This window comes from Ranitomeya imitator, chromosome 5, assembly GCF_032444005.1.
Source record: "Ranitomeya imitator isolate aRanImi1 chromosome 5, aRanImi1.pri, whole genome shotgun sequence".
NCBI lineage: Eukaryota > Metazoa > Chordata > Amphibia > Anura > Dendrobatidae > Ranitomeya > Ranitomeya imitator.
This window is the reverse complement of record NC_091286.1, coordinates 238,522,123-238,544,802: the sequence shown is the minus strand read 5'-3', so window position 1 is coordinate 238,544,802 and position 22,680 is coordinate 238,522,123. Positions and strand designations below refer to the sequence as shown.

At 41.0% G+C, this 22,680-nt stretch overlaps 1 protein-coding gene across 3 annotated transcripts in view; it reads right to left on the bottom strand.

The window, feature by feature from the left end:
* Positions 1–587: 587 nt before the first annotated feature.
* Positions 588–22,680, bottom strand: part of SLC2A12 (solute carrier family 2 member 12) — a 114,346-nt gene continuing 92,253 nt past the window's right edge. For 2 of the 3 annotated variants that reach the window (XM_069725994.1, XM_069725995.1), the window contains exons 4-5: positions 17,210–17,342; positions 588–1,164 (exon numbers count right to left, since the gene is read on the bottom strand). In XM_069725994.1, coding sequence (XP_069582095.1) covers positions 1,080–1,164; positions 17,210–17,342 — 218 coding nt within the window. In that variant the 3' untranslated portion in view covers positions 588–1,079. The remainder of the gene's footprint in view (positions 1,165–17,209; positions 17,343–22,680) is intronic. The other variant, XM_069725996.1, reaches the window with a different exon arrangement.

The window sequence follows — 22,680 nt, the reverse complement described above, 5'->3', positions numbered from 1 at the left end:
ACATCTTTGATACAGAGGAAGCACAGAGAAACCATTTGGTCTTCTGGTAGAAGGTCGACTCCTAGCTAATGTGATTACCTAGATGATTAGATTTACAGTGGTGCATTGATATCAGATTCTTGTTCACCTAATCCATTACTATCCATAGGATAGGTGATACATTTATCATAGCTGGAGGTCCTACCAGTTACTGTAACGGAAACTGAGTATTGTACCAGCTGAATGTTTTTGGTTGACCCTATATACATTAAATGGAGAGGTATGTGACATGCATGACCACCCCTCCATTCAAACTTCTCACTGTGGTTGGCCAGTGAGATGGAATTAATGGTTGTGGAACACCATTCTAATATTTTGTGGCGATCCCAGCAATCTTCATTTATGTAATAGGTGATATATTTCCTTTGTGGGACAACGCTCTTAAATCAGAATTTAAAAGAAGACCTTCTTATTTATTATTCAGTGGCATGAAACTTTCTTCCAGGTGCTATCATAAAACCAATCCATTTTCATCTGTTCTTGTTTTCCTTTTTGGCAAATAATTGAACCATCATTATGTGCACCAGTGTAATAAAATATAAAGCATGTTAAAAATGTGTTTTTTATTGTAAAAATCCAACATTGTTTTAGATTTTTCATGACAATAATCACACTACAATATGTATTTAATACAATGATGGATCAATAGGTAATATACACTAATTATAAATACCATTCATTATACTAACAGCACATTGTAGATAACAGTACTAGGAATAATTGTGTGGATCATTGTGCAATCATATCAACAATATCAAATGATCATACAGCAGGAAAGGAGAAAACAGTCTTGGCAGAGCTAGTCATTACTTGCCATAGTGCAATATATCAGAAATATTTCATTTTTTCTTCCAGATTGACCTACAAAGTATTTACAGAAAGCATGTCGCTATCATTTATAACTTCAGAACTCATTATGGGAATTTCATTCAGTGCATAAACAATATTTGTAATTATATTAAAGCAGATATTGCAAATGCTTCAGAGGAAAATGGAATCTAAACCAGAGCATCTTCTTACTAATCGCTAAGATGTAATCTCTAAGCAGTATTTTGAGAAAGTTCCATTGGCACCAACTTCTGTCTTCTTCTACTCCTGGAGCAGAACGAATGGCACACGTAACTCCTGAAAAATAATTAGATGGTTAATCATGCAATAAAGACATTAAGACAGTGTTTGCTGTAGGTAGAAATCTACTGGCTTAAAGTAGTGAGGCTGGAGAAAGTTGTGACTGTAATTATCAGCATTTTACAGTTCACAGTCAATACATATAATGTTTTCATATGAGAATCGCGGGTTGCAGAGATATACCACTCAGAATTTATTATAGTCCTCCAATATTGTCTGTCTGTGATTTTTGGATATGTTGTCTAGAAAAATAAAAAAATCAGGTTGACAACCCTTATACGGACTGCAATGCCATGACTGACCGAGGATCTTCTGAGGCTGGAAATTATAGCCTCATTTGGGTCTAGAGACCCAAAGCTCAGCCCGGAAATTTCAGGCCATATACAAACCATGAAATACAGTCATCTGATCCCGGCCTTTGAAACATGATGTTGCGGCATTTAGTAATAAATAAGTATCACTGGTTCTTTTACCACCCCACTGTTTGCCAGCACTGGTCGATGCACATGTATGAGGATGAGCTGGCGTATTTCTGGTACATCTCCGGAAGCATTCCTTACACAATGTCCATCATTTTCCTCCAATTCTATTACGTTCAATTTTGAGAACAGGAGAGCTGTGTGGTGTACAAGGAAACCCTCACTAACAAGTGCAGGAGCAAATCCTGTACTACATACAGTATATAGTAGTAATAATTGCTATGAATCATATCCGCGACACATTTATTACAACAAATAATAAGTGTTCAACCCCTTTAATTATTATCATTACTTGTTCATCAGTACAACCATTTACAGCAAATTCTATATGAAGAGTGTGCGTCGCTGAGATAATAACAGAGCACTGTTCTATTAAGTTAATTTCTAATTATGTCATCTATTTTATTACTTATGTAATCTCTTCTGTTTCTGAGAAATCTTGGTTACAACCAGTATGGCCTGATCAGAGTTGTTAATCAGCCATCACAAAAAAATAATAATTGTAGTCGCCCATCTCACAATATCCATTTGTCAACTTAGGGTAATTGTCATGGGATTACCGCGACAGAGAGGAGCCAGAAGACCGCAGTGTCAGATTGCTCCTACTTCTGCACTGCAAAAAAGTACTTCACCTTCTTTTTACATGGTGTAAATTTCTTTTGGCAATGCAGGAGTTAATCGGCCATATTGAGAGCTCTGGGAGCTACAGCTCTCAGCTGAGTGCAGTTAGCCACTCCAATTCCCTGTATAATTTGGGTCCTGACTGACACACATCATCAGAGGTAGCTTATGCTGCATGGCTGGGAGGATAGTAGTTGGTGGTTATATGAGAAGGCATTTGGTGGATTTATCGGTGACTGTTGCTAGGTTTTGAGTCTGTGATAATTCCCTTTCTTCTCCTACTTTGGTTTTACCCCATTCTCTACTTCCTGGTGTATTCCTCTGTTATATGTGAGTATTTGTTTGCATGCTTGGTATTTTCCATTTCCCCTGTTTGTGTTACCTTGTTCATCTAGTTGGTGTACTATGGTTCTCTACTACTCCCCTCTTCCCTGGGTGGGGGAAGGGTACAGATGGAGGGCAAGTGTAGGAGATAAGACAAGGTACGTGGTCCCGGCATCTTCACCGAGCGTTAGGAACAGTGAAGGAGACACTGGTCCCGTATCAACCGACAACAAAGTTGTGACAGTAATTTACTATTCTCCTGTAAAAAGCTGGATTACCACTCCTGTGGCAGTTATATTTATGGTATTATACAGGTAAATAGCATTTAAAGGGGCTAAGACAGAATGACTGTTCAAACCAAGTACAGGCGCTCGGTACCTCATGGCGGAGCCAATCATTTAAGTGCACCTTCCCACCTGCTTGTTTTCCATCTCTCTCCTCCTTTCCTACTGTCTTTGACAGCTCTGACTTTATAGGGCCAGAGAAGTGCAAAGAAAGATGGGAATCAATCAAGTGTGAAGGTGCACTTAAAATCATGCTTGGCATTCTTACTGGAGCAGGGGCTACAAGGAGAAAATGAATGTAGAAGCAGGCTGTCACCGTGCCTTGGAATAATTACAGCTGTAACTACTTCCTGCAACGCTCCAATCTCCTGAGTTAAATGAATGAATGGATATCATTAATTATGTTACATGATATCCATTAGATGGAAATTTAATGGATGTTTTATGATCTGTGATTATACCATCACTTATGAACAAAAGGGTCCTGAAAATTTTTATACCTTCCATATATAAGTGAGTATTTTGATCAGTTCACTTGATGTTGGTGCTGTATAGCGCTCATTGTTACTATGGTGCTATGTATTTAGGGTGGGGTGACTCCAGAGTCATTGAGGCTTTGCAGTATGGGTGCTGCTGGGCACCTGGCTCGCCTCCCCTTCCTCCTGCTGGTGCAGTGTTATGATGGCAGTTCTCGATGCACAGTGCTACACCTAATAAAGCAGAGGTTTGCTGTGATGTAGTAGTGGGCTTATATATTTTGATCAAAATGTTATCTAGAAACCTCCTGTTTAAATTTGAAAAATGTTTCTACTATCTCCATTTACCTCAGCGTCACTATTCCCTCAAGCGTGGTTTCGACTCTTTTCCAGTCCCTATTGGTCCATCCACGACAGTGTTCCCAGCACCTACCTGTCCCGATTCCAGCTGCTGAGGGTACCCCCTTTAGTGTAGCGCTAGCGGGTTCCCTTTTATAAGTATTAAGACGTGTTGTGTTTTTTATGGTGTATATATAGATACTATCCTTATCCAATTAACCCCTTAGCGATGGCTAGCATGTGTACTACCAGTGTATGGAATGTGCTCAGGAACTGAATATTCACAATGCAGCGCACGTACCTGTGGCTGGACGTCAGAGGAGGCCAGTCATTTAACAATACACTGTAATACTATTGTAATGCAGTGTATTGCATAAGTGATCAAGAGTTTGCAAATTAATGTCTTCTAAAGGGACTAACTAAAAATGAAAAAAAAAAAAAAATAAATAAATAAAAGTTGAAATCGCCTCCCTTTTCCCTAAAGATAAATAGCAAAATGTAAAAAAAATAACACATTTTGTATTGCTGGGTGCATAATTGGTCAAACTAACAATATAATAATATTATGTACAGTGAACACTCAAACGGGAATAAAAGTCAAAACACCAGAATTGGTATTTTTTGGTTACCGTAAATACCCCAAAAATGCAATAAAAAGTGATCAAAATGTCATTTGCACCACAAAATGACATCAATAAAATGTCTGGTCGATGTACAAAAATCAAGACTTTACAGAAAATGGTGACACAAACCACATTTTCTTTTGAAAATTTCCAAATTTTGTGCTTCCACAGAAATAAAAAAAAATGTTGTAATGTTTGTATTCTTTTTTTTTGCTTCCTCCTTTGCCCAGGAGATCAGACATGTTCAGACCACATTCCTGCACGGTCAGACACATTTACCGTAATTGTGGAGCTTATTTTTCGTCCGAGATCTTTTGATTAAAATGAACTTAGTTTGTGGGATCCTTCAAGGGATTAAGGCCGACAAACTACATGCTAGGCTCACAATTTTGCAAATGTATAATAAACTCCATACAGATGACAAGGGCTGTATGGCAATACAGAAAGAATAAAGATCAGATGGTATCAGGGTTTGTTTCCCTTCCTCAATGTTAAACCCTTTCACCCCCTTTTTTCTTCTCTTAAGGACAAATCCTTTAAAGCAGCATTTACTTCTTACTACAGAAGATACTTGCTTTCCAATTTGGAAATAGGCAACTATAACTTTACCCTTCCAAAATTTCAAGGTTTTAAAGTAATAAATAAAAGTATTGTTTTATGTGGTGTATTTTCTGTGACTATTACGGCCTCTGTATGTATGGAGTTATTTTCCCCAATATATCTAGGGAAGGTCATTGTTACATCTATCTTCTATATCATGCATATAACCCTAAAGATAATGTGATAGTGCTCATCTTAATATATACTTACCTTGTAATGTCTTCACATCCTGTTCCATCCAGATGTGTCCGGATCCCAGAATTCCAAGCGGCGGAAGTTCACCGACCACCATATTGGGACACCCAAGGGAAGGCTGTCTCAATATGGAAACTGCTGGTGATACCAGCCTCTTGAGCGGTACCACCATCGGAACACCGTCCCACCACACACAAACACACACACTGTATACGCCGTATGCACCACACACACACAAACACACTGTATATGCCATACACACAACACACACTGTATACTCCATAAGCACTGCACACAAACACACACACTGTATACGCTGTGAGGCAGTTACTCATGTCACAGGTAGGCCGCCGTCACACATGCGAGTTTTACGGACGTAAGAGCGCAGAATCTACGTCCGTAAAACTCGCAAAAAATACGGCACAATTATTCTCTATGCCCCTGCTCCTATTTGCCGTATTTTACTGATCAGTATTATACGGCTTTCTACGGCCGTACAAAATCGCAGCATGCTGCGTTTGTCACCATACTGCGCAAGAAATACGCCAATGAAAGTCTATGGAAGCGTGAAAAATACGGATTACACACGGACAAGCAGTGTGACTTGCGAGAAATACGCAGCGCTGTTAGAGAGAAAAGCCGGTAATTCAGTGCGGTGTACAGTAAAATCACACTGACAGCTTACAGTAGAATAGGTAGAATAAATGTGTACACATAGAATAGGTATATATATATATATATGTCAGTAAGACACATATATGTATATATATTAATATTTATTCCAGCGCTAGACAGCTTGAAAGCCGGTAATTCAATTACCGGCTTTTTCCTTCTCCTTCCTAAAACCCGACATGATTTGAGACATGGTTTACATACAGTAAACCATGTCTTCTCTCCATTTTTTTTGCAGATTCCACACTACTAATGTCAGTAGTGTGTATCTGCAAAATTTGGCCGTTCTAGCTCTTAAAATAAAGGGTTAAATGGCGGAAAAAATTGGCGTGGGCTCCCGCGCAATTTTCTCCGCCAGAGTAGTAAAGCCAGTGACTGAGGGCAGATATTAATAGCCTGGAGAGGGTCCACGGTTATTGGCCCCCCCCTGGCTAAAAATATCTGCCCCCAGCCACCCCAGAAAAGGCACATCTGGAAGATGCGCCTATTCTGGCACTTGGCCACTCTCTTCCCATTCCCGTGTAGCGGTGGGATATGGGGTAATGAAGGGTTAATGCCACCTTGCTATTGTAAGGTGACATTAAGCCTAATTAATAATGGAGAGGCGTCAATTATGACACCTATCCATTATTAATCCAATACTAGTAAAGGGTTAAATAAAACACAAACACATTTTTTAAAATTATTTTAATGAAATAAAAACAATGGTTGTTGCAGTATTTTATTCAACGCCCAATCCAGTCACTGAAGACCCTCGTTCTGTGAGTAAAAAAACATAATAAACCAACAATATACTTACCCTCCGCAGATCTGTAACGTCCAACGATGTAAATCCTTCTGAAGGGGTTAAAACATTTTGCAGCAAGGAGCTGTGCTAATGCAGGCTGCTCCTCGCTGCAAAACCCCAGGGAATGAGGCTAAAAATAGATCAATGATCTATATTTAGCTTCATTGGCGGTGAGGCGCCCTCTGCTGGCTGTTCATAGATCGTGGGAAATTACCTAGAAAGCTCCCAGGCTCCCAGGCTTTCTAGGTAATTTCCCACGATCTATGAACAGCCAGCAGAGGGCGCCTCACCGCCAATGAAGCTAAATATAGATCATTGATCTATTTTTAGCCTCATTCCCTGGGGTTTTGCAGCGAGGAGCAGCCTGCATTAGCACAGCTCCTTGCTGCAAAATGTTTTAACCCCTTCAGAAGGATTTACATCGTTGGACGTTACAGATCTGCGGAGGGTAAGTATATTGTTGGTTTATTATGTTTTTTTACTCACAGAACGAGGGTCTTCAGTGACTGGATTGGGCGTTGAATAAAATACTGCAACAACCATTGTTTTTATTTCATTAAAATAATTTTAAAAAATGTGTTTGTGTTTTATTTAACCCTTTACTAGTATTGGATTAATAATGGATAGGTGTCATAATTGACGCCTCTCCATTATTAATTAGGCTTAATGTCACCTTACAATAGCAAGGTGGCATTAACCCTTCATTACCCCATATCCCACCGCTACACGGGAATGGGAAGAGAGTGGCCAAGTGCCAGAATAGGCACATCTTCCAGATGTGCCTTTTCTGGGGTGGCTGGGGGCAGATATTTTTAGCCAGGGGGGGGCAATAACCGTGGACCCTCTCCAGGCTATTAATATCTGCCCTCAGTCACTGGCTTTACTACTCTGGCGGAGAAAATTGCGCGGGAGCCCACGCCAATTTTTTCCGCCATTTAACCCTTTATTTTAAGAGCTAGAACGGCCAAATTTTGCAGATACACACTACTGACATTAGTAGTGTGGAATCTGCAAAAAAAATGGAGAGAAGACATGGTTTACTGTATGTAAACCATGTCTCAAATCATGTCGGGTTTTAGGAAGGAGAAGGAAAAAGCCGGTAATTGAATTACCGGCTTTCAAGCTGTCTAGCGCTGGAATAAATATTAATATATATACATATATGTGTCTCACTGACATATATATATATATATACCTATTCTATGTGTACACATTTATTCTACCTATTCTACTGTAAGCTGTCAGTGTGATTTTACTGTACACCGCACTGAATTACCGGCTTTTCTCTCTAATATATGTGTCTACTGACACATATATATATATATATATATATATATATATATATATATATAGACAGTATATATATATTTTCTTTTCTTTTTGGGACACATGGATCACTTCTATAGCGGTATGTTGGTTTTGCTAGCCTGTGAGAAAACCACGCAGTACGGATGCCATACGGATTACATACGGAGGATGCCATGCGCAAAAAACGCTGACACACCCTGCCTACGGAGGAGCTACGGACCACTTTTTTCGGGACTTTTCAGCGTATTACGGCCGTAATATACGGACCGTATTGTTTTACGCTGTGTGTGACGCCGGCCGTAGGGGTCGCTGTGTCTTCTCCCCAGGTTGTGCATGGAGATGGATAATGTCCATAGGTGTGCATGGGAGTCACTGATTCCCGATCCGGGTTTTCCATGTACCTGACGACCACAGGTTTGTGTGTTAAAAGCCCTGCCGTAAGAGGTATGGGTGTGTGAGGTGCACGTCAGTATCAGTGTGGTGTCCAGAGCAGAGGCCTGCAGAGTGCATGGAGGCATAGGCCAGCGGAGCCAGCACCCAGGGCAGCTGAATAGCCTGGCACCCGCAGCGTACACAGCGATGCAAGTGGTCCATGGTACTGGTCTCGGATGTGGACAGTCCTGTGCCTGGAGGTGGATGTCCTGTGCCTGAAAGAGATGGATGTGGACAGTCCTGTGCCCAGAGGTGGATGTCCTGTGCCCGAAAGAAACATATGTGGACAGTCCTGTGCCCAGAGGTGGATGTCCTGTGCCCAAAAGAGGACTAGCATGTGTAACGATTGCAAACAGTTGGATGTGGTGCCCGGCTGCTATCCAGAGGATATTCTGGGCTGTGTACGGCTCTGTGAGTAAAGAGACTGTGATACAGTGATGCAGGACACCCACGGGAACTAGTCGGAGGGGCCTGGCGTGTGTAGTGTCTGCAACATATGAGGCTGTGTATATGAAGACTGTAATGTGGTGTGCGGTCGCCCAGGGAAACTGGACAAGGGAAGTCTGGCCTGTTTAGGGACTGTAAATCTAAAGCCATATGATATTTATTGCTATGAACTGGTGTGAACTGAACACTGATAATATACACTGAAGTTATATGCATTTGGAATTTAATGCAGGTCAAAGAAAAGAGCACAGATGGGAAAAGTCAGCACATGGAGAAGGACAGAGTGGATAGGTGGATGGGCACATTGGGGGGAGAGATTCTCAACGCTGCAAAGCCTGCTTCCATCGTGACATTACCGCCCTCCCTATGTGATAGCATCAAGCCTCCATCTAGTTTACTACAAACTGCTTGAATCATTTGAAACCAGACAGACGTCATATAAATCAATGGGATCCCTCTCCTGCTGTTTGATTTGCTCCTGTTTTATGTTTTTAGCCCTTTCTGAAGAAAGCAAGAAGGTTCAAAGATTTAACTATCTAGCTTTTCTTTTACTCATTCTCTTTGTCTTCATGGATCTGTGTCCTTTATTAACCAAAATAGCTGTGTATTAGTATTAAAATATAGAGAAGAAAAATCTACGCCCTCACAAACCTCTCTGACTCATGATTGCCAAGCTTTTACTTTGACTTTTTTTTGTGGTCTTAGAGAATGCATATGTCTATGGTTGGGTAAAAAAAATATTTTTAACCCCTTAACGACAAGCATCCTACATGTATGGATGCAGGCTTAAGGGTATGTGCACACGCTGCAGATTTTGCTGCGGATCCGCAGTGGTTTCCCATGAGTTGACAGTACCATGTTAACCTATGGGAAACGAAATCCACAGTGCACATGCTGCGGAAAAAAACGCGCGGAAACGCAGTCCTCCAGAATACGTGTGCACATACCCTAAAGAGCGGGCTCATGAGGTGAGCGTGCACCATTCCCAGCAGGTGATGGCTGTGTTATTCAGCTATCTGCCTCTAATAGTCGCAGGTGGAGCTGAACTCCAATTTCTGACAGCGGTATTCAATTTTTCTTTTTTAATAAATTTGCAAAAATGTCTACATTTGTTTTTTTCACTCAAGCTGGGGTGCAGAGTTTACATTAGTGAGAAAAAAATGAACTTTTTTGAATTTACCAAATGGCTGCAATGAAATAAAGAGAGAAAAATTTAAAGGGGTAGGAATGCTTTACTCACTCACTGTATATAGGCTTCTTGGGCAAGGCTCAGTAAAGCTCGTATTGTAGTAATTGAAATCCCTGGAGTTTGTATACATAGGAGTCAGGTGGGTTGTCATGCTCAGTGTCTTAGGCCTCTTTCACACTTCCGTCTTTTTGAAGACGTTGCAATGTGTCGTTCTGTGCAAAAAACGCATCCTGCAAAGTTGCCCGCAGGATGCGTTTTTTGCACATAGACTAGTATTACCGACGCATCGCGACGTATGGACACACGTTCCATATGTCGTGCACTGGATGCGTCGGTAATTGGCGGACCGTCGTCACAAAATAGTTCAATGTAACTTTTTTTGTGTGATGCGTCCGCCATTTTCAACCATGCACGCGCAGCTGAAATTCCGCCCCCTCCTCTCCGGACTGCAGAGTGGGCAGCGGATTCGTCGAAAAACTGCATCCGCTGCCCATTTCGTGCAAAAAACTCACAACGTCTGTCGGTACATCGGCCCGACGCATTGCGACAGGCCCGTACCGACGGAAATGTGAAAGAGGCCTTATCTATTTCTGCATGCACAGTCATACAGCAAATACTATTATTCACTGAATAGGACCGCCCACTGGACTCATGTATACAAACACAAGGGATTACAATGATTAAAATACAAGATTTACTGTTTCTTTTCCCACAAAAATGTATATCAATCTGATCGGCTCCTCCTGCTCTATAACATTGTGCCTGCACATCAGATACCATTGTCAATATGATCGGGTCTCTTTAAGGCAGGTTTTATTCTACAAGTATCTCAAACTCTGGGTTTAATGATTTCTTGGTAACTGAATGGCATATAATCTCTTTTGTAAAAATGAACTTCAGTTGCATTCATTAAGTTATGTAGTTTACTTGTCTTAGACAATTAAAAAAAATAAATCAGCGTAATAACAATCATCACATTATCGTTACTTTACATGGGGAATGTGATTGACTGTTTATTATCAGCATCTGTGTTTTTTTTGCGTTATTTATTCATTGAGAATATGCTGTACATTTTTCTCTTTTGATAGACTTACATAAATCAGTAATCTCACTGGGTGTTGTAAAGCTAGCTGACAAGGACATTAATTATATAAAAGTGATTTATTACTCAGGGAAGTTTGCAGGTCATTGCCAATTTATTCGCATGGTTAGCGATAAGTTGCAAAACAATTAGAAATATTATTGGTGTGGATACAGACGGTGACAAAATGGTATCTGTGTGTTTAAAGGGAACCGTCAGCGGGATTTTACTTCTTCAACGATTTATATGATCATGAAACCCTTTCAAAGACAAGACCAGCAATACCTTTTCATGGCCAGTCCATTACTGAGAAATCAGCATTTGAATTAATATGCAAATGAAGTTGAAGGACTACTGTAGATCTGAAGCCTCTGCCATGCTAGCTCTATTTCCTGTCCCTACTTTCCTCCCTAGCCTAAAGGCCCCTTCACATTAAGCGACGCTGCAGTGATACCGACAACGATCCGGATCGCTGCAGCGTCGCTGTTTGGTCGCTGGAGAGCTGTCACACAGACAGCTCTCCAGCGACCAACGATCCCGAAGTCCCCGGGTAACCAGGGTAAACATCGGGTTACTAAGCGCAGGGCCGCGCTTAGTAACCCGATGTTTACCCTGGTTACCAGCGTAAAAGTAAAAAAAAAAAAACACTACATACTTACCTACCGCTGTCTGTCCCCGGCGCTCAGCTTCTCTGCACTCCTCCTGTACTGGCTGTGAGCACAGCGGCCGGAAAGCAGAGCGGTGACGTCACCGCTCTGCTTTCCGGCTGACCGACGCTCACAGCCAGTACAGGAGGAGAGCAGAGCACAGCGCCGGGGACAGACAGCGGTAGGTAAGTATGTAGTGTTTTTTTTTTTTACTTTTACGCTGGTAACCAGGGTAAACATCGGGTTACTAAGCGCGGCCCTGCGCTTACTTACCCGATGTTTACCCTGGTTACCAGTGAAGACATCGCTGGATCGGTGTCACACACGCCGATCCAGCGATGTCCACGGGAGATCCAGCGACGAAATAAAGTTCTGGACTTTGTTCAGCGACCAACGATCTCCCAGCAGGGGCCTGATCGTTGGTCGCTGTCACACATAACGATTTCCTTAACGATATCGTTGCTACGTCACAAGAAGCAACGATATCGTTAACGATATCGTTATGTGTGAAGGTACCTTAAGTTGGCCTACAGTTTATCATGGCCTCTACAGCAGCTACTTATGCTACCTTAAAGGAAATGTAATATAAAAATCACCTATTGGATTAATTATTTCTTTTTCTTTTGTTAACCCTTTAAGGACTTGTCAAAAAGACCCAAAAGGGCATTTTCGTTTTTGTGTTTCCATTTTTTGCTCCCCTTCTTCCCATGGCCATAACTTTTTTTGTTTTTCCATCAATATGGTCTTGTTTTTTGCGGGATGAATTGTACTTTTGAATGGCACCATTGATTTTACTATATCGTGTACTGGAAAACGGAAAAAACATCCAAATGCAGTGAAGTTGCAAAAAAACTTAAATTACACTATTTTTGGGGGGATTTTTATTTACCATGTTCATTAAATGCTAAAACTGACCCACCATTATGATTCTCCAGGTCATTGCGAGTTCAAAGACACCAAACATGTCTAGGTCCTTTTTTATTTAAGTGGTGAAAAAAAAGTCAAAGTTTGTAAAACAAAAAAAAAAGTTGCTATTTTCTGAGACCCGTTGCGTCTCCATTTTTCAGGACCTGGGGCCGGGTGAGGGCTCATTTTTTGTGTTCCAATCTGACGTTTTTATTGATACCATTTTGGTGTAGATGCGTTCTTTTGATCGCCCGTTATTGCATTTTATTGCAAAGTTGCAGTGACAAAAAAATAGTAATTCTGGCATTGCAATGTTTTTCTCGCTACGCCATTTACTGATTGGATTAATTCTTTTTTTATATTGATAGTTTGGGTGATTCTGACAGCGGCAATACCAAATATGTGTATATTTGATTTTTTTAATTGTTTTATTTTGAATGGGGTTAAAGGGGGACAATTTGAACTTTTAATATTTTTTAATTTTTAAATATTTTTAAAAACTTTTTTTTACTTATTACTCGCTTCAATAGTCCCCATAGGAGATTAGAAGCTGTGATCATCCAATTGCTTGTGCTGCAGCCCTGCTCTATGTAGCAGAAATGCTCACTTGCTATGAGCACCGTTCACTGGGCGGCGCTCATAGCTATCCAGCTATGACAACCACAAGGGTCTCCTGCTGACCCTGGGTTGTCATGCCAACCCATTGGTGACCCGTGGTCATGTAACATGGACGGTAATGGGAGGAGGTAATGACGCTGTTCCTGTGCGTGCATGTTAAATGCCGCTGTCAGAGTTTGACAGCGGCATTTAACATGCTAACAGCTGCGGGTAGATCGCAATTCCACACACGGCTGTTAGGGGCACATGTCAGCTGATCAGATCAGCTCAGCTGTCATGTGCTGGAAAGGGTGCATGCTCATCACCGGAGCCAACACCAAACAGGGAGAGGCGTCCAATGACGGACACTACCCGTCATTGGACATTAACCCCTTTCTGCCAGCTGACGGAATAGTACGTCAGCTGACACATCCCCTGATTTGAGGTGGGCTCCGGCGGTGAGCCCAACTCAAAGCCGCGACATGTCAGCTATTTTGTACAGCTGACATGTGCGCGCAATGAGCACGAGCAAAATCGCGATCCGCCCGCGCCCATTAACTAGTTAAATGCCGCCGTCAAGCGATGACAGCGGCATTTAACTAGCGCTCCCGGCTGCGCGGCCGGAAGTGCTCGCACTGCTGACCCCCGTCACATGATCAGGGGTCAGCAGTGCATTGCCATAACAACCAGAGGTCTCCTTGAGACCTCTATGGTTGTTGATGGCCGATTGCTTTGAGCGCCACCCTGTGGTCGGCGTTCAAAGCAACCCTGCATTTCTGCTACATAGAGGTGATCTGTGCTTCACCTCTATGTAGCAGAGGCGATGGTGTAGTGCATGCTTCTAGCCTATGGAGGCTATTGAAGCATGCCAAAATTAAAAAAGAAAAATGATTAAAATTATAAAAAAATAAAAAATATATAAAAGTTCAAATCACCCCCCTTTCGCCCCAATCAAAATAAAACAATTAAAAAAAATCAAACATACACATATTTGGTATCGCCGCGTTTAGAATCGCCCGATCTATCAATAAAAACAAAGGATTAACCTGACCGCTAAATGGCGTAGCGAGAAAAAAAATCAAAACGCCAAAATTATGTTTTTTTGGTCGCCGCGACATTGCATTAAAATGCAATAACGGGCGATCAAAAGAACGTATCTACACCAAAACAGTATCATTAAAAATGCCAGCTCAGCACGCAAAAAATAAGCCCTCACCTGACCCCAGATCACGAAAATTGGAGATGCTACGGGTATCGGAAAATCGCGCAATTTTTTTTTTTCTTAAGCAAACTTTGGAATTTTTTTCCACCACTTAGATAAAAAATAACCTAGACATGTTAGAACTCGTAATGACCTGGAGAATCATAATGTCAGGTCAATTTTAGCATTTAGTGAACCTAGCAAAAAAGCCAAACAAAAACAAGTGTGAGATTGCACTTTTTTTGCAATTTCATCACACTTGGAATTTTTTTCTTGTTTTCTGTTACATGGCATGGTAAAACCAATCATATCGTTCAAAAGTACATCTCGTCCCGCAAAAAATAAGCCCACACATGGCCAAATTGACGGAAAAATAAAAAAGTTATGGCTCTGGGAAGGAGGGGAGCAAAAAACGAAAATGAAAAAGCGGAAAAAGCTCCGGGGTGAAAGGGTTAAGGGGTTAAATATAATTTCAAAAAAAAAAATGTTGGCAATGTTTTTTCATATCACAATCTGTATTTAAAAACTATATTAAATATTGCAATTTTCACCTTTGCCACTAGGGCTATTTATTTTTCTTTACAAAAGACTTTTCTGTAGCCTAATTATCATCAGAGGCAGAATTACAAGGACAGTTAACATAACTGGACATTTCATTCCCGCCTCCATGCATAACCCTTCACAACCTTGGGATTTTCCATTTTTGTGGTTTTGTTTTTTGCTGCCCTTCTTCACAGAGGCATAACTTTTTATTTTTCCGTTAATATGGCCATGTGAGGGGTTATTTGTTGAAGAATGAGTTGTACTTTTGAATGACACCATTGGTTTCACCATACAGTGTACTGGAAAACGTGAAAAAAAAAATCCAAGTGCGGTGTAATGGCAAAAAAGTGCAATTCCACAACTTGTTTTTTTAATTTTTTTTTACCAAGTTCACCAAATGCTAAAACTGACCTGCCATTATGATTCTTGAGGTCATTATGAGTTCGCAGATAGCAAACATTTCTAGCTTCTTTTTTATTTAAGTGGTGAAAAAAAATCCAAATTTAAGAAAAAAAACCAAAATGGCGACATTTGTAGAAAATTGTAGTGATTCTACTTTTAGGGATCTGAGGCTGGGTGAGGGCTTATTTTTGTGCACCGAGCTGACATTTCTATTGAATTTGGTGTAGATACAGAGTTTTGATCACCTGTTATTGCATATTATTGCAAGGCTACAGCGACCAAAAAAACGTAATACTTACGTTTTGATATTTTTTCTCGCTACGCCGTTTACTGGTTGGATTAATTATTTTTATACTTTGATAAATCAGGTGTTTATGAAGGCAGCAATACCAAACATGTGTATTTTTTTTTTTCTTTATGTTTTATTTTGAATGAGGCAGAAGGTTGGTGATATGAACATTTATATATTTTTAATTTTTTAAATATTTTTTAAAACTTTTTTTTTACTAAACACTTCAGCCCTGCTATATGTAGCAAAAATCATCATCTGCTTTGAACGCCAGCCATGGGGCTCTGCTCATAGCAGATCTGTAATGACAAGCATGGAGGTCTCTTGCAGACCCCGGTTGTCATGCCAACCTATTGGTGTCCCGCAGCCATGTGTCATAGGCACTGATGTGCGGGGCTTATGATGTGCTTCTGGCACCACTTTCAGAGATTGACAGAAGCATTTAACATGTCAACACTCATGGGTGGATCGTGAGTTCACCCACGGTTATTAGGAGCACATGACAGCTGATCAGATCAGCTGTCATGTGTCTGAAAAAATGCGGACTCACTGACGGAGCCTAAATCAAAGGGGGGTACATGACTTATGACGTACCTATACGTCATAGGTCGTGAAGGAGTATAATAGGATTTGTGCTGAAAAGGCGGACATACCTTTGGTGCAATGTGTGCTCTAGAAGTTAAAGTAGAGGGCAAAGCAACTATGCAACTGTGCATTTCTTCAGAGTCCTCTCTGGGGGCGTATTTTTCACCTCTCCCTCCCAGGTGCTGCTAATCACATCTTAGCCATATTTGAGGCTGGTAACCTACTAGATCAGCTGCCAAACTGTGATTAGCAGTGTCTGGGAACAATGGTTAAACTGCATGTCCCAAAGAAGACTCTGAAGAAACGTTCAGTTGAACTACAAGCAGAGATTTCACATACTGCCTTACTGTAGCAAAAATGTGAACATCTCTGCGATGGAGTGATGCAGCACGAAATGGAAAAGAGTCGCAGACTCAGTGGAGAGTGGGGACTTTACAAAGTATTTAAATAATTTTTTGAGCAAGTAACACATCCTTTTTAAAGAAGTAAACAATCTCTTTCACTCATGTATCTCAATTATAAAAACGTAAAAATAAACCCTGCCTACTACAACCAAACACAGAGCCACTTTAATTTTTCTATTGCTATTTAAGAAAATTAAAACTGTATTTTAATTAGTTACTGTGGGTTACAAGATAATTTTTCTTTTTTAATAAATTATGCCAGCTCTTCTCTATTTATATCTACAAGATAGGATGGGAATTCTGTTGGGATCACGGTTATTTTTGAAGGTAATAATAGCACAATGTTATGCGTTGTTTTGGGCTGCAAGTATAGATTTTCCATTATACTGTTTTTTTGTGTTTTTTTAAAATAAGGCACCTTGTATCACAAAACATATTTTTGTCATAGTTACAAAAATAATAATGTAACGTGTCATTATATGGCACTGATCACAAGATCACAGCTTTTCTGTGAATATATACACTCACTTTACATGAATTTCTATATATTTAAAAAAAATAGCATAATTATCTTGAAATGTTATGTTAAAACAGTGAACAAACACATTTACCTGTTTGCTAATTCCAAGGAAATCTCCTCCAGCGTCCTTCCCTTTGTATTTGGAACAAACATAAGAACAAAGAGCAAAGACGCCATGCTCATTACAGCATAACTAAAAATCATCCATGGAAGGCCAATGGACTCTGTTCATATTAAAAGTAAAGAAAAATGAAAAATTACTGAACCTACAAATCTGTAATTCTATGTATAGTAGATTAATCTTTAATAATGCTTGATTAGAAATAACAAACGACTAGGGCGAGAAAGTGTGGTTCAGATGTCCGTATAGCTGAAACTCTGTCTATCAACACTGGCTAGTGGCCACATGATTTTATTCTATAATTGTGAGGGCATTGGTCACCTAGGTTCGGCGGGCGGAGATTTGGTCTTGTGGTCAGCTGCATTGTATGTTCTAACCCTTATATTTATTGAATCAAACTATTTTGTCATCCAAAAGTTAATAACTAATATAAAAGAGAATCATTAACATTTTCTGAGGGCTCACGGTGTTAATATAAAGCCAATGAGTTAGAAAAACAGTTAGTAAAGCGGATGTGGAGGATTAAAAAGAAAAATTTTTTTTTTTTTTCCCCCTCGAAATTGTGCCATGCCTGTCCACAGGTTGTGTGTAGTATTGCTTTTCAGTCCTAATGCCTTTAAGGGAGCCTGTCATGTAAAAAAAAAGCTATTATCCTGCAGATATATGATTAATTTGCATATTAATAGCGTTCTGAACCTGCCCGGCACGTACACTGAGAGCCCTGCTGCCTGGAACAAATTAACTTTATTTCTCCTGGCAATGTTCGGCTTTCAGTCAAAGTGATGGGCCAGCATGGCTTCAGTCACTGTTCAGTGTATAGATAGCAGCTGAAGTAACCATGCCCCCACCACTGACTGACAACCAACTCTGCATTAATCATTAACCTGAACATCAACTCCATATCTGCAGATTATTAGCATTCTTTACATGGCAGGTTCCCTTTAAAGGGAACCTGTCATACCACGGGCACAATGAGTCAAAGACAGATTCCATAATTACAATTATCTACATTATCTAACATGCCAGTGTTAAAAAAACAAACACACTTTGAACAAAGACTGAGCAACAAGGTTACTACGATGACTAGTCATGATGGCAGATTGTCTTCTACCAGCTTCTCCCTGCCAGCTTTTCATAACTGATAGGTGTCTCTCAAAACACATATACAGCGGGTGAAATTAATATTGAACATGTCACCAATTTCTAAGTAAATATATTTCTAAAGGTGCTGTTGACATGAAATTTTCACCAGATGTTGATAACAACCCATCCAAGCCACACAGGCAAAGAAATCAAATCATAGATGTCAGTAAACTAAGTTATGTCTAATAATGAGAAATGACAGACACAGGGAATAAGTATTGAACACATTAAGAAAGGAGGTGCCAAAAGCGACGGAAAGTTTTGACACCAGCTGAAATCTAACAGTAATTAGAAAGCAAACCTACCATTTAGTGAAAAATAATTTCAGTTGGTTCAATTGACAGCCTATAAAAAGGTATCTCATTATCAAGGTGCCACACAAGAAATAGCTCATGATGAGTAAAATCAGTGAGCTGTCTTAAGACCTTTGCAACCTTACTGTCATGGTGATACTGCGACCGAGAAGGGCCAAAAGATTGTAGTGTCTCGTCACACGAAATCTTGCACTGATTAGAGCAGCTTCACTATCCTATTAAACAGTGTCGGTTTCCTTGCTGTTTCATTGTAAGGGTTTATCAGTTCAGTTGATCTCATTGAGTTCTCCATCCTGAATTGCCCCAGTTGTTCTGTGTTGGCCACTCCCCATTGGTATATATGCTTGCCACTGGCACTTGAGAATTGTCAGTGATAATTTTTAATTCCTGGTTAGCTGTTGGGGAGAAATTATGTGTCTGGAGTTGGCAATTTTAGAGTTATCCAAGAAATTTCTGCGTGGAGTTCATTTGCTTTCATTTGTTTATCCTTATCCTCTCCTATGTGGTTTCTCCAACCTTTCCCTCGCCTGTGTTCCATTCAGTTGTTTTGTGAGTTTTCTTTCATCCCAGTCTGCCTGGTTAAGGTACCTTCACACATAACGATTTCGTTAACGATATCGTTGCATTTTGTGACGTAGCAACGATATCGTTAACGAAACCGTTAAGCGTAACAGCGACCAACGATCAGGCCCCTGCTGGGAGATCGTTGGTCGCTGGGAGTGATCAGGACCTTTTTTTGGTCGCTGATCACCCGCTGTCATCGCTGAATCGGCGTGTGTGACGCCGATCCAGCAATGTGTTCACTGGTAACTAGGGTAAATATCGGGTTACTAAGCGCAGGGCCGCGCTTAGTAACCCGATATTTACCCTGGTTACCATTGTAAAAGTAAAAAAAAAAAAAGTACATACTCACATTCCGTTGTCTGTCACGTCTCCCGGCGTCAGCTTCCCGCACTGACTGTGTCAGCGCCGTCCGGCCGTAAAGCAGAGCACAGCGGTGACGTCATGACGATGGACTTCGGCATCGTTGAAGACAGTTTCAACGATGCCGAAGTCTTTCCCCTGATCGTTGGTCGCTGGAGAGAGCTGTCTGTGCGACAGCTCCCCAGCGACCATACAACGACTTACCAACGATCACGGCCAGGTCGAATCGCTGGTCGTGATCATTGGTAAGTCGTTAAGTGTAACGGTACCTTTAGTGTAATCTTATAAACTTCAGCCTCACACCTCCCTGAGTGTCGGAGGAAACATAAGATTTATGATAGGAGAATAGTAAGGTACATGACTCCACCTTCTGTGATAATCTGGAAGACAGGTATAGACTAGGATGCCCCCTTTGTTTGAGGGATCAGGTAGGCACTCATCATCCCTAGTCACTATGTGACATTATAACTTGCCATAGCTTTTTGGATCCATGATGGATCATGTGGCTTGGAGGGCAGTCTTACACTCAGTGGGTTTGCAGCACCTATTAACTCCAGGCTTAGGTCCCTCGGCTACCAGGCAACCCCTGGTTGAGCCAAAGATCGCTCTGCCAGATAGGCTCTCTGGTGGTCAGGAAATGTTTGTGGCTTTCAGGTAGGCCTGCAAAATTATTTTACATTGCTTCCTCACTCCTTGGGTACCAAGGAGCAACGGATGGGAATCGTAATCTCTCTTCTCCAGTCTTTTCTAATTACAAGTCGGTTCCTATATGAGAGAAAGGGGTAGTTATTGCTACTATATGTTCATAAGTGATCATAGAAGCCCAGGGTGATGCCTCTGCCTCCTTTCCTTCAGGTAAACTGTTTGCTCCTGTGAACCTCCATCTTAAAATTTTGAGTGAAGATCCTGATTTGGTCTTGGCTGGACATCCTGCTAGTAAAGCCACCATAGAGCTTCTTACTTGTTGTTTTTGGTTGTTTGCGGTGCACCAGGACGTTCGGGAGTATGTAACTGCCTGCAGTACTTGCGCTTGTTCTAAGACCCCACATACTCATCCATCCGGGGTGTCCGGAATCTTTGGCAATTCCCTACATACCATGGACTCATTTATCTGTAGATTTTATCACTGATATAACCATTTCAGCAGGCAACACTCTCATATTGGTGGTGGTTTACAGATTCAGCAAGATGACTCATTTCATTGCGTTCCCTGCTTTAACGAATCCAAAGACTTTGGACCAAATTTCTATAAAACAAATCATGGAATTACATGGGATTCCATCTGATATTGTTTCTGACAGGGTTTCCAAAATGTGGAAACATTTTGCTTGGGAATTCATCTTTTATTCTCATCCACTTTTCATCTTCCGTCTAATGGGCAAACTGAACGAATGAACCAGAACCTTAAGACATATCTTAGGTGCTTTGTGTCTGAGAATCAGGAGGACTGGGTTTCTTATTATCTTTAGCTGAGTTCACTGTGAATTATCGTTGTCATCAATCTACTGGAAAGTCCCCATTCTTTGGGGCATACAGTTTTTATCCTAAATTCTGCTCCTTCGATAGGAATCATTCTTCAGAAGTACCAGAGGAGGAACAGTTGTCTACGTCTATTACATCAGTGTGGCAAGGTGTTCTTAATAATTTGAAAAAGATAGGGTCCAAATTTAAGAGTATGCCCGACCTGTGTGTTGGTAATTTGGTGTGGTTGTCCTCGAAGAACATTAAGTTGAAGGTTCCTTCTTGAAACTGGGACCTAGGTTCTTTGGCCCCTATAAGATAGTTGCCATCGTTAATCCAGGTGGATTTCGCCTTGCTTTTCCACCCACTTTTAAGATGCATGTGTTTCATTGCTCCCTTCTCAAAAAGTACATTGCTTCCTCTGAGCCATCTTCACCACCACTTTCACCAATCATTGTTGATGGGAATCTGTAGTTCCAGATAGCGAAGATTATCAATTCTCACTTTGTACGGTCTTTTCAATATCTGGTACATTGGAAGGGTTACAGTCCTAAAGAGAGAATGTGAGGACCGGCAACTGACGTTCATGCGATCAGGTTGGTCCAGTGTTTTCAAGCATCACATCCAGATAAACCTGGTTCTGAGATTCCGGAATTCCCTCTTAGAAGGGGTGTACTGTCACGGGTATACCACAACAGAGAACGGCCAGAAGATCAGAGCATCTGATCCCATGAATTCCTGCAATGATTAGAACTGCTTCAAGATCCTATCAAACAGTGCATGTTTTCTTTGCTCTGTCAATGCAAGGGTTAATCACTTTAGTTGCACTCCTGGAGCTCTCCATCCTGAGTTGCCTCAGCTTTTCTGTGTTGGTCACCCCCCTCTGGTACATATGCTCGTCACTGGCACTTGAGAATTGCCAGTGATAGTTCTTACCTCCTGGTTAGGTGTTGGAGGAGAATTTCACTGTTTGGAGTAGACAGTTGGAGAGTTGTTCAAGAAATTTCTGCATGCAGTTGGTTTGCATGCTTATCCTCGTTCTATCCTATTTGGTTTCTCCATCCTTTGTGTCTTCTGTGTTCAATTCAATTGTTTGGTGAGTATCTTGGTATGATTGTAGTTTTCTCTCATCCCAGTCTGTCTTCCTTTGTCTGTCTGGTTAGTGTAATCCTATACACTTCAAACTCACTCCTTCCTGGGGGTGGGACAGAATGGATAAAGTTTAAGATAAGAGAATTGCAAGGTACTTGACCGTGGCGTCTCCACTTCTGGGGAAATCCGGGGGACAGGGATAGACTAGGGTGCTCCCCATATTTCAAGGGATCAGGTAGTAGCCCAATGTTCCTTGTCACTACGTGACAAGACTAATGGCATTGGATACAGAAAAATTTCTAAACTACTGAAAGTTCAAATGAGTATTGTTGGGGCCATAATCCAGAATTGGAAAGAACATAATTTTACAATAAACTGGCCACGAACAGGTGCTTCCCGCAAGATTTTAGACAGAGGAGTGAAAATAATTATCAGAAGAACTGTCGAAAAGCCAAGGACCACCTGTGAAGATCTACAGAAACACCTGGAATCAGCAGGTACAATTGT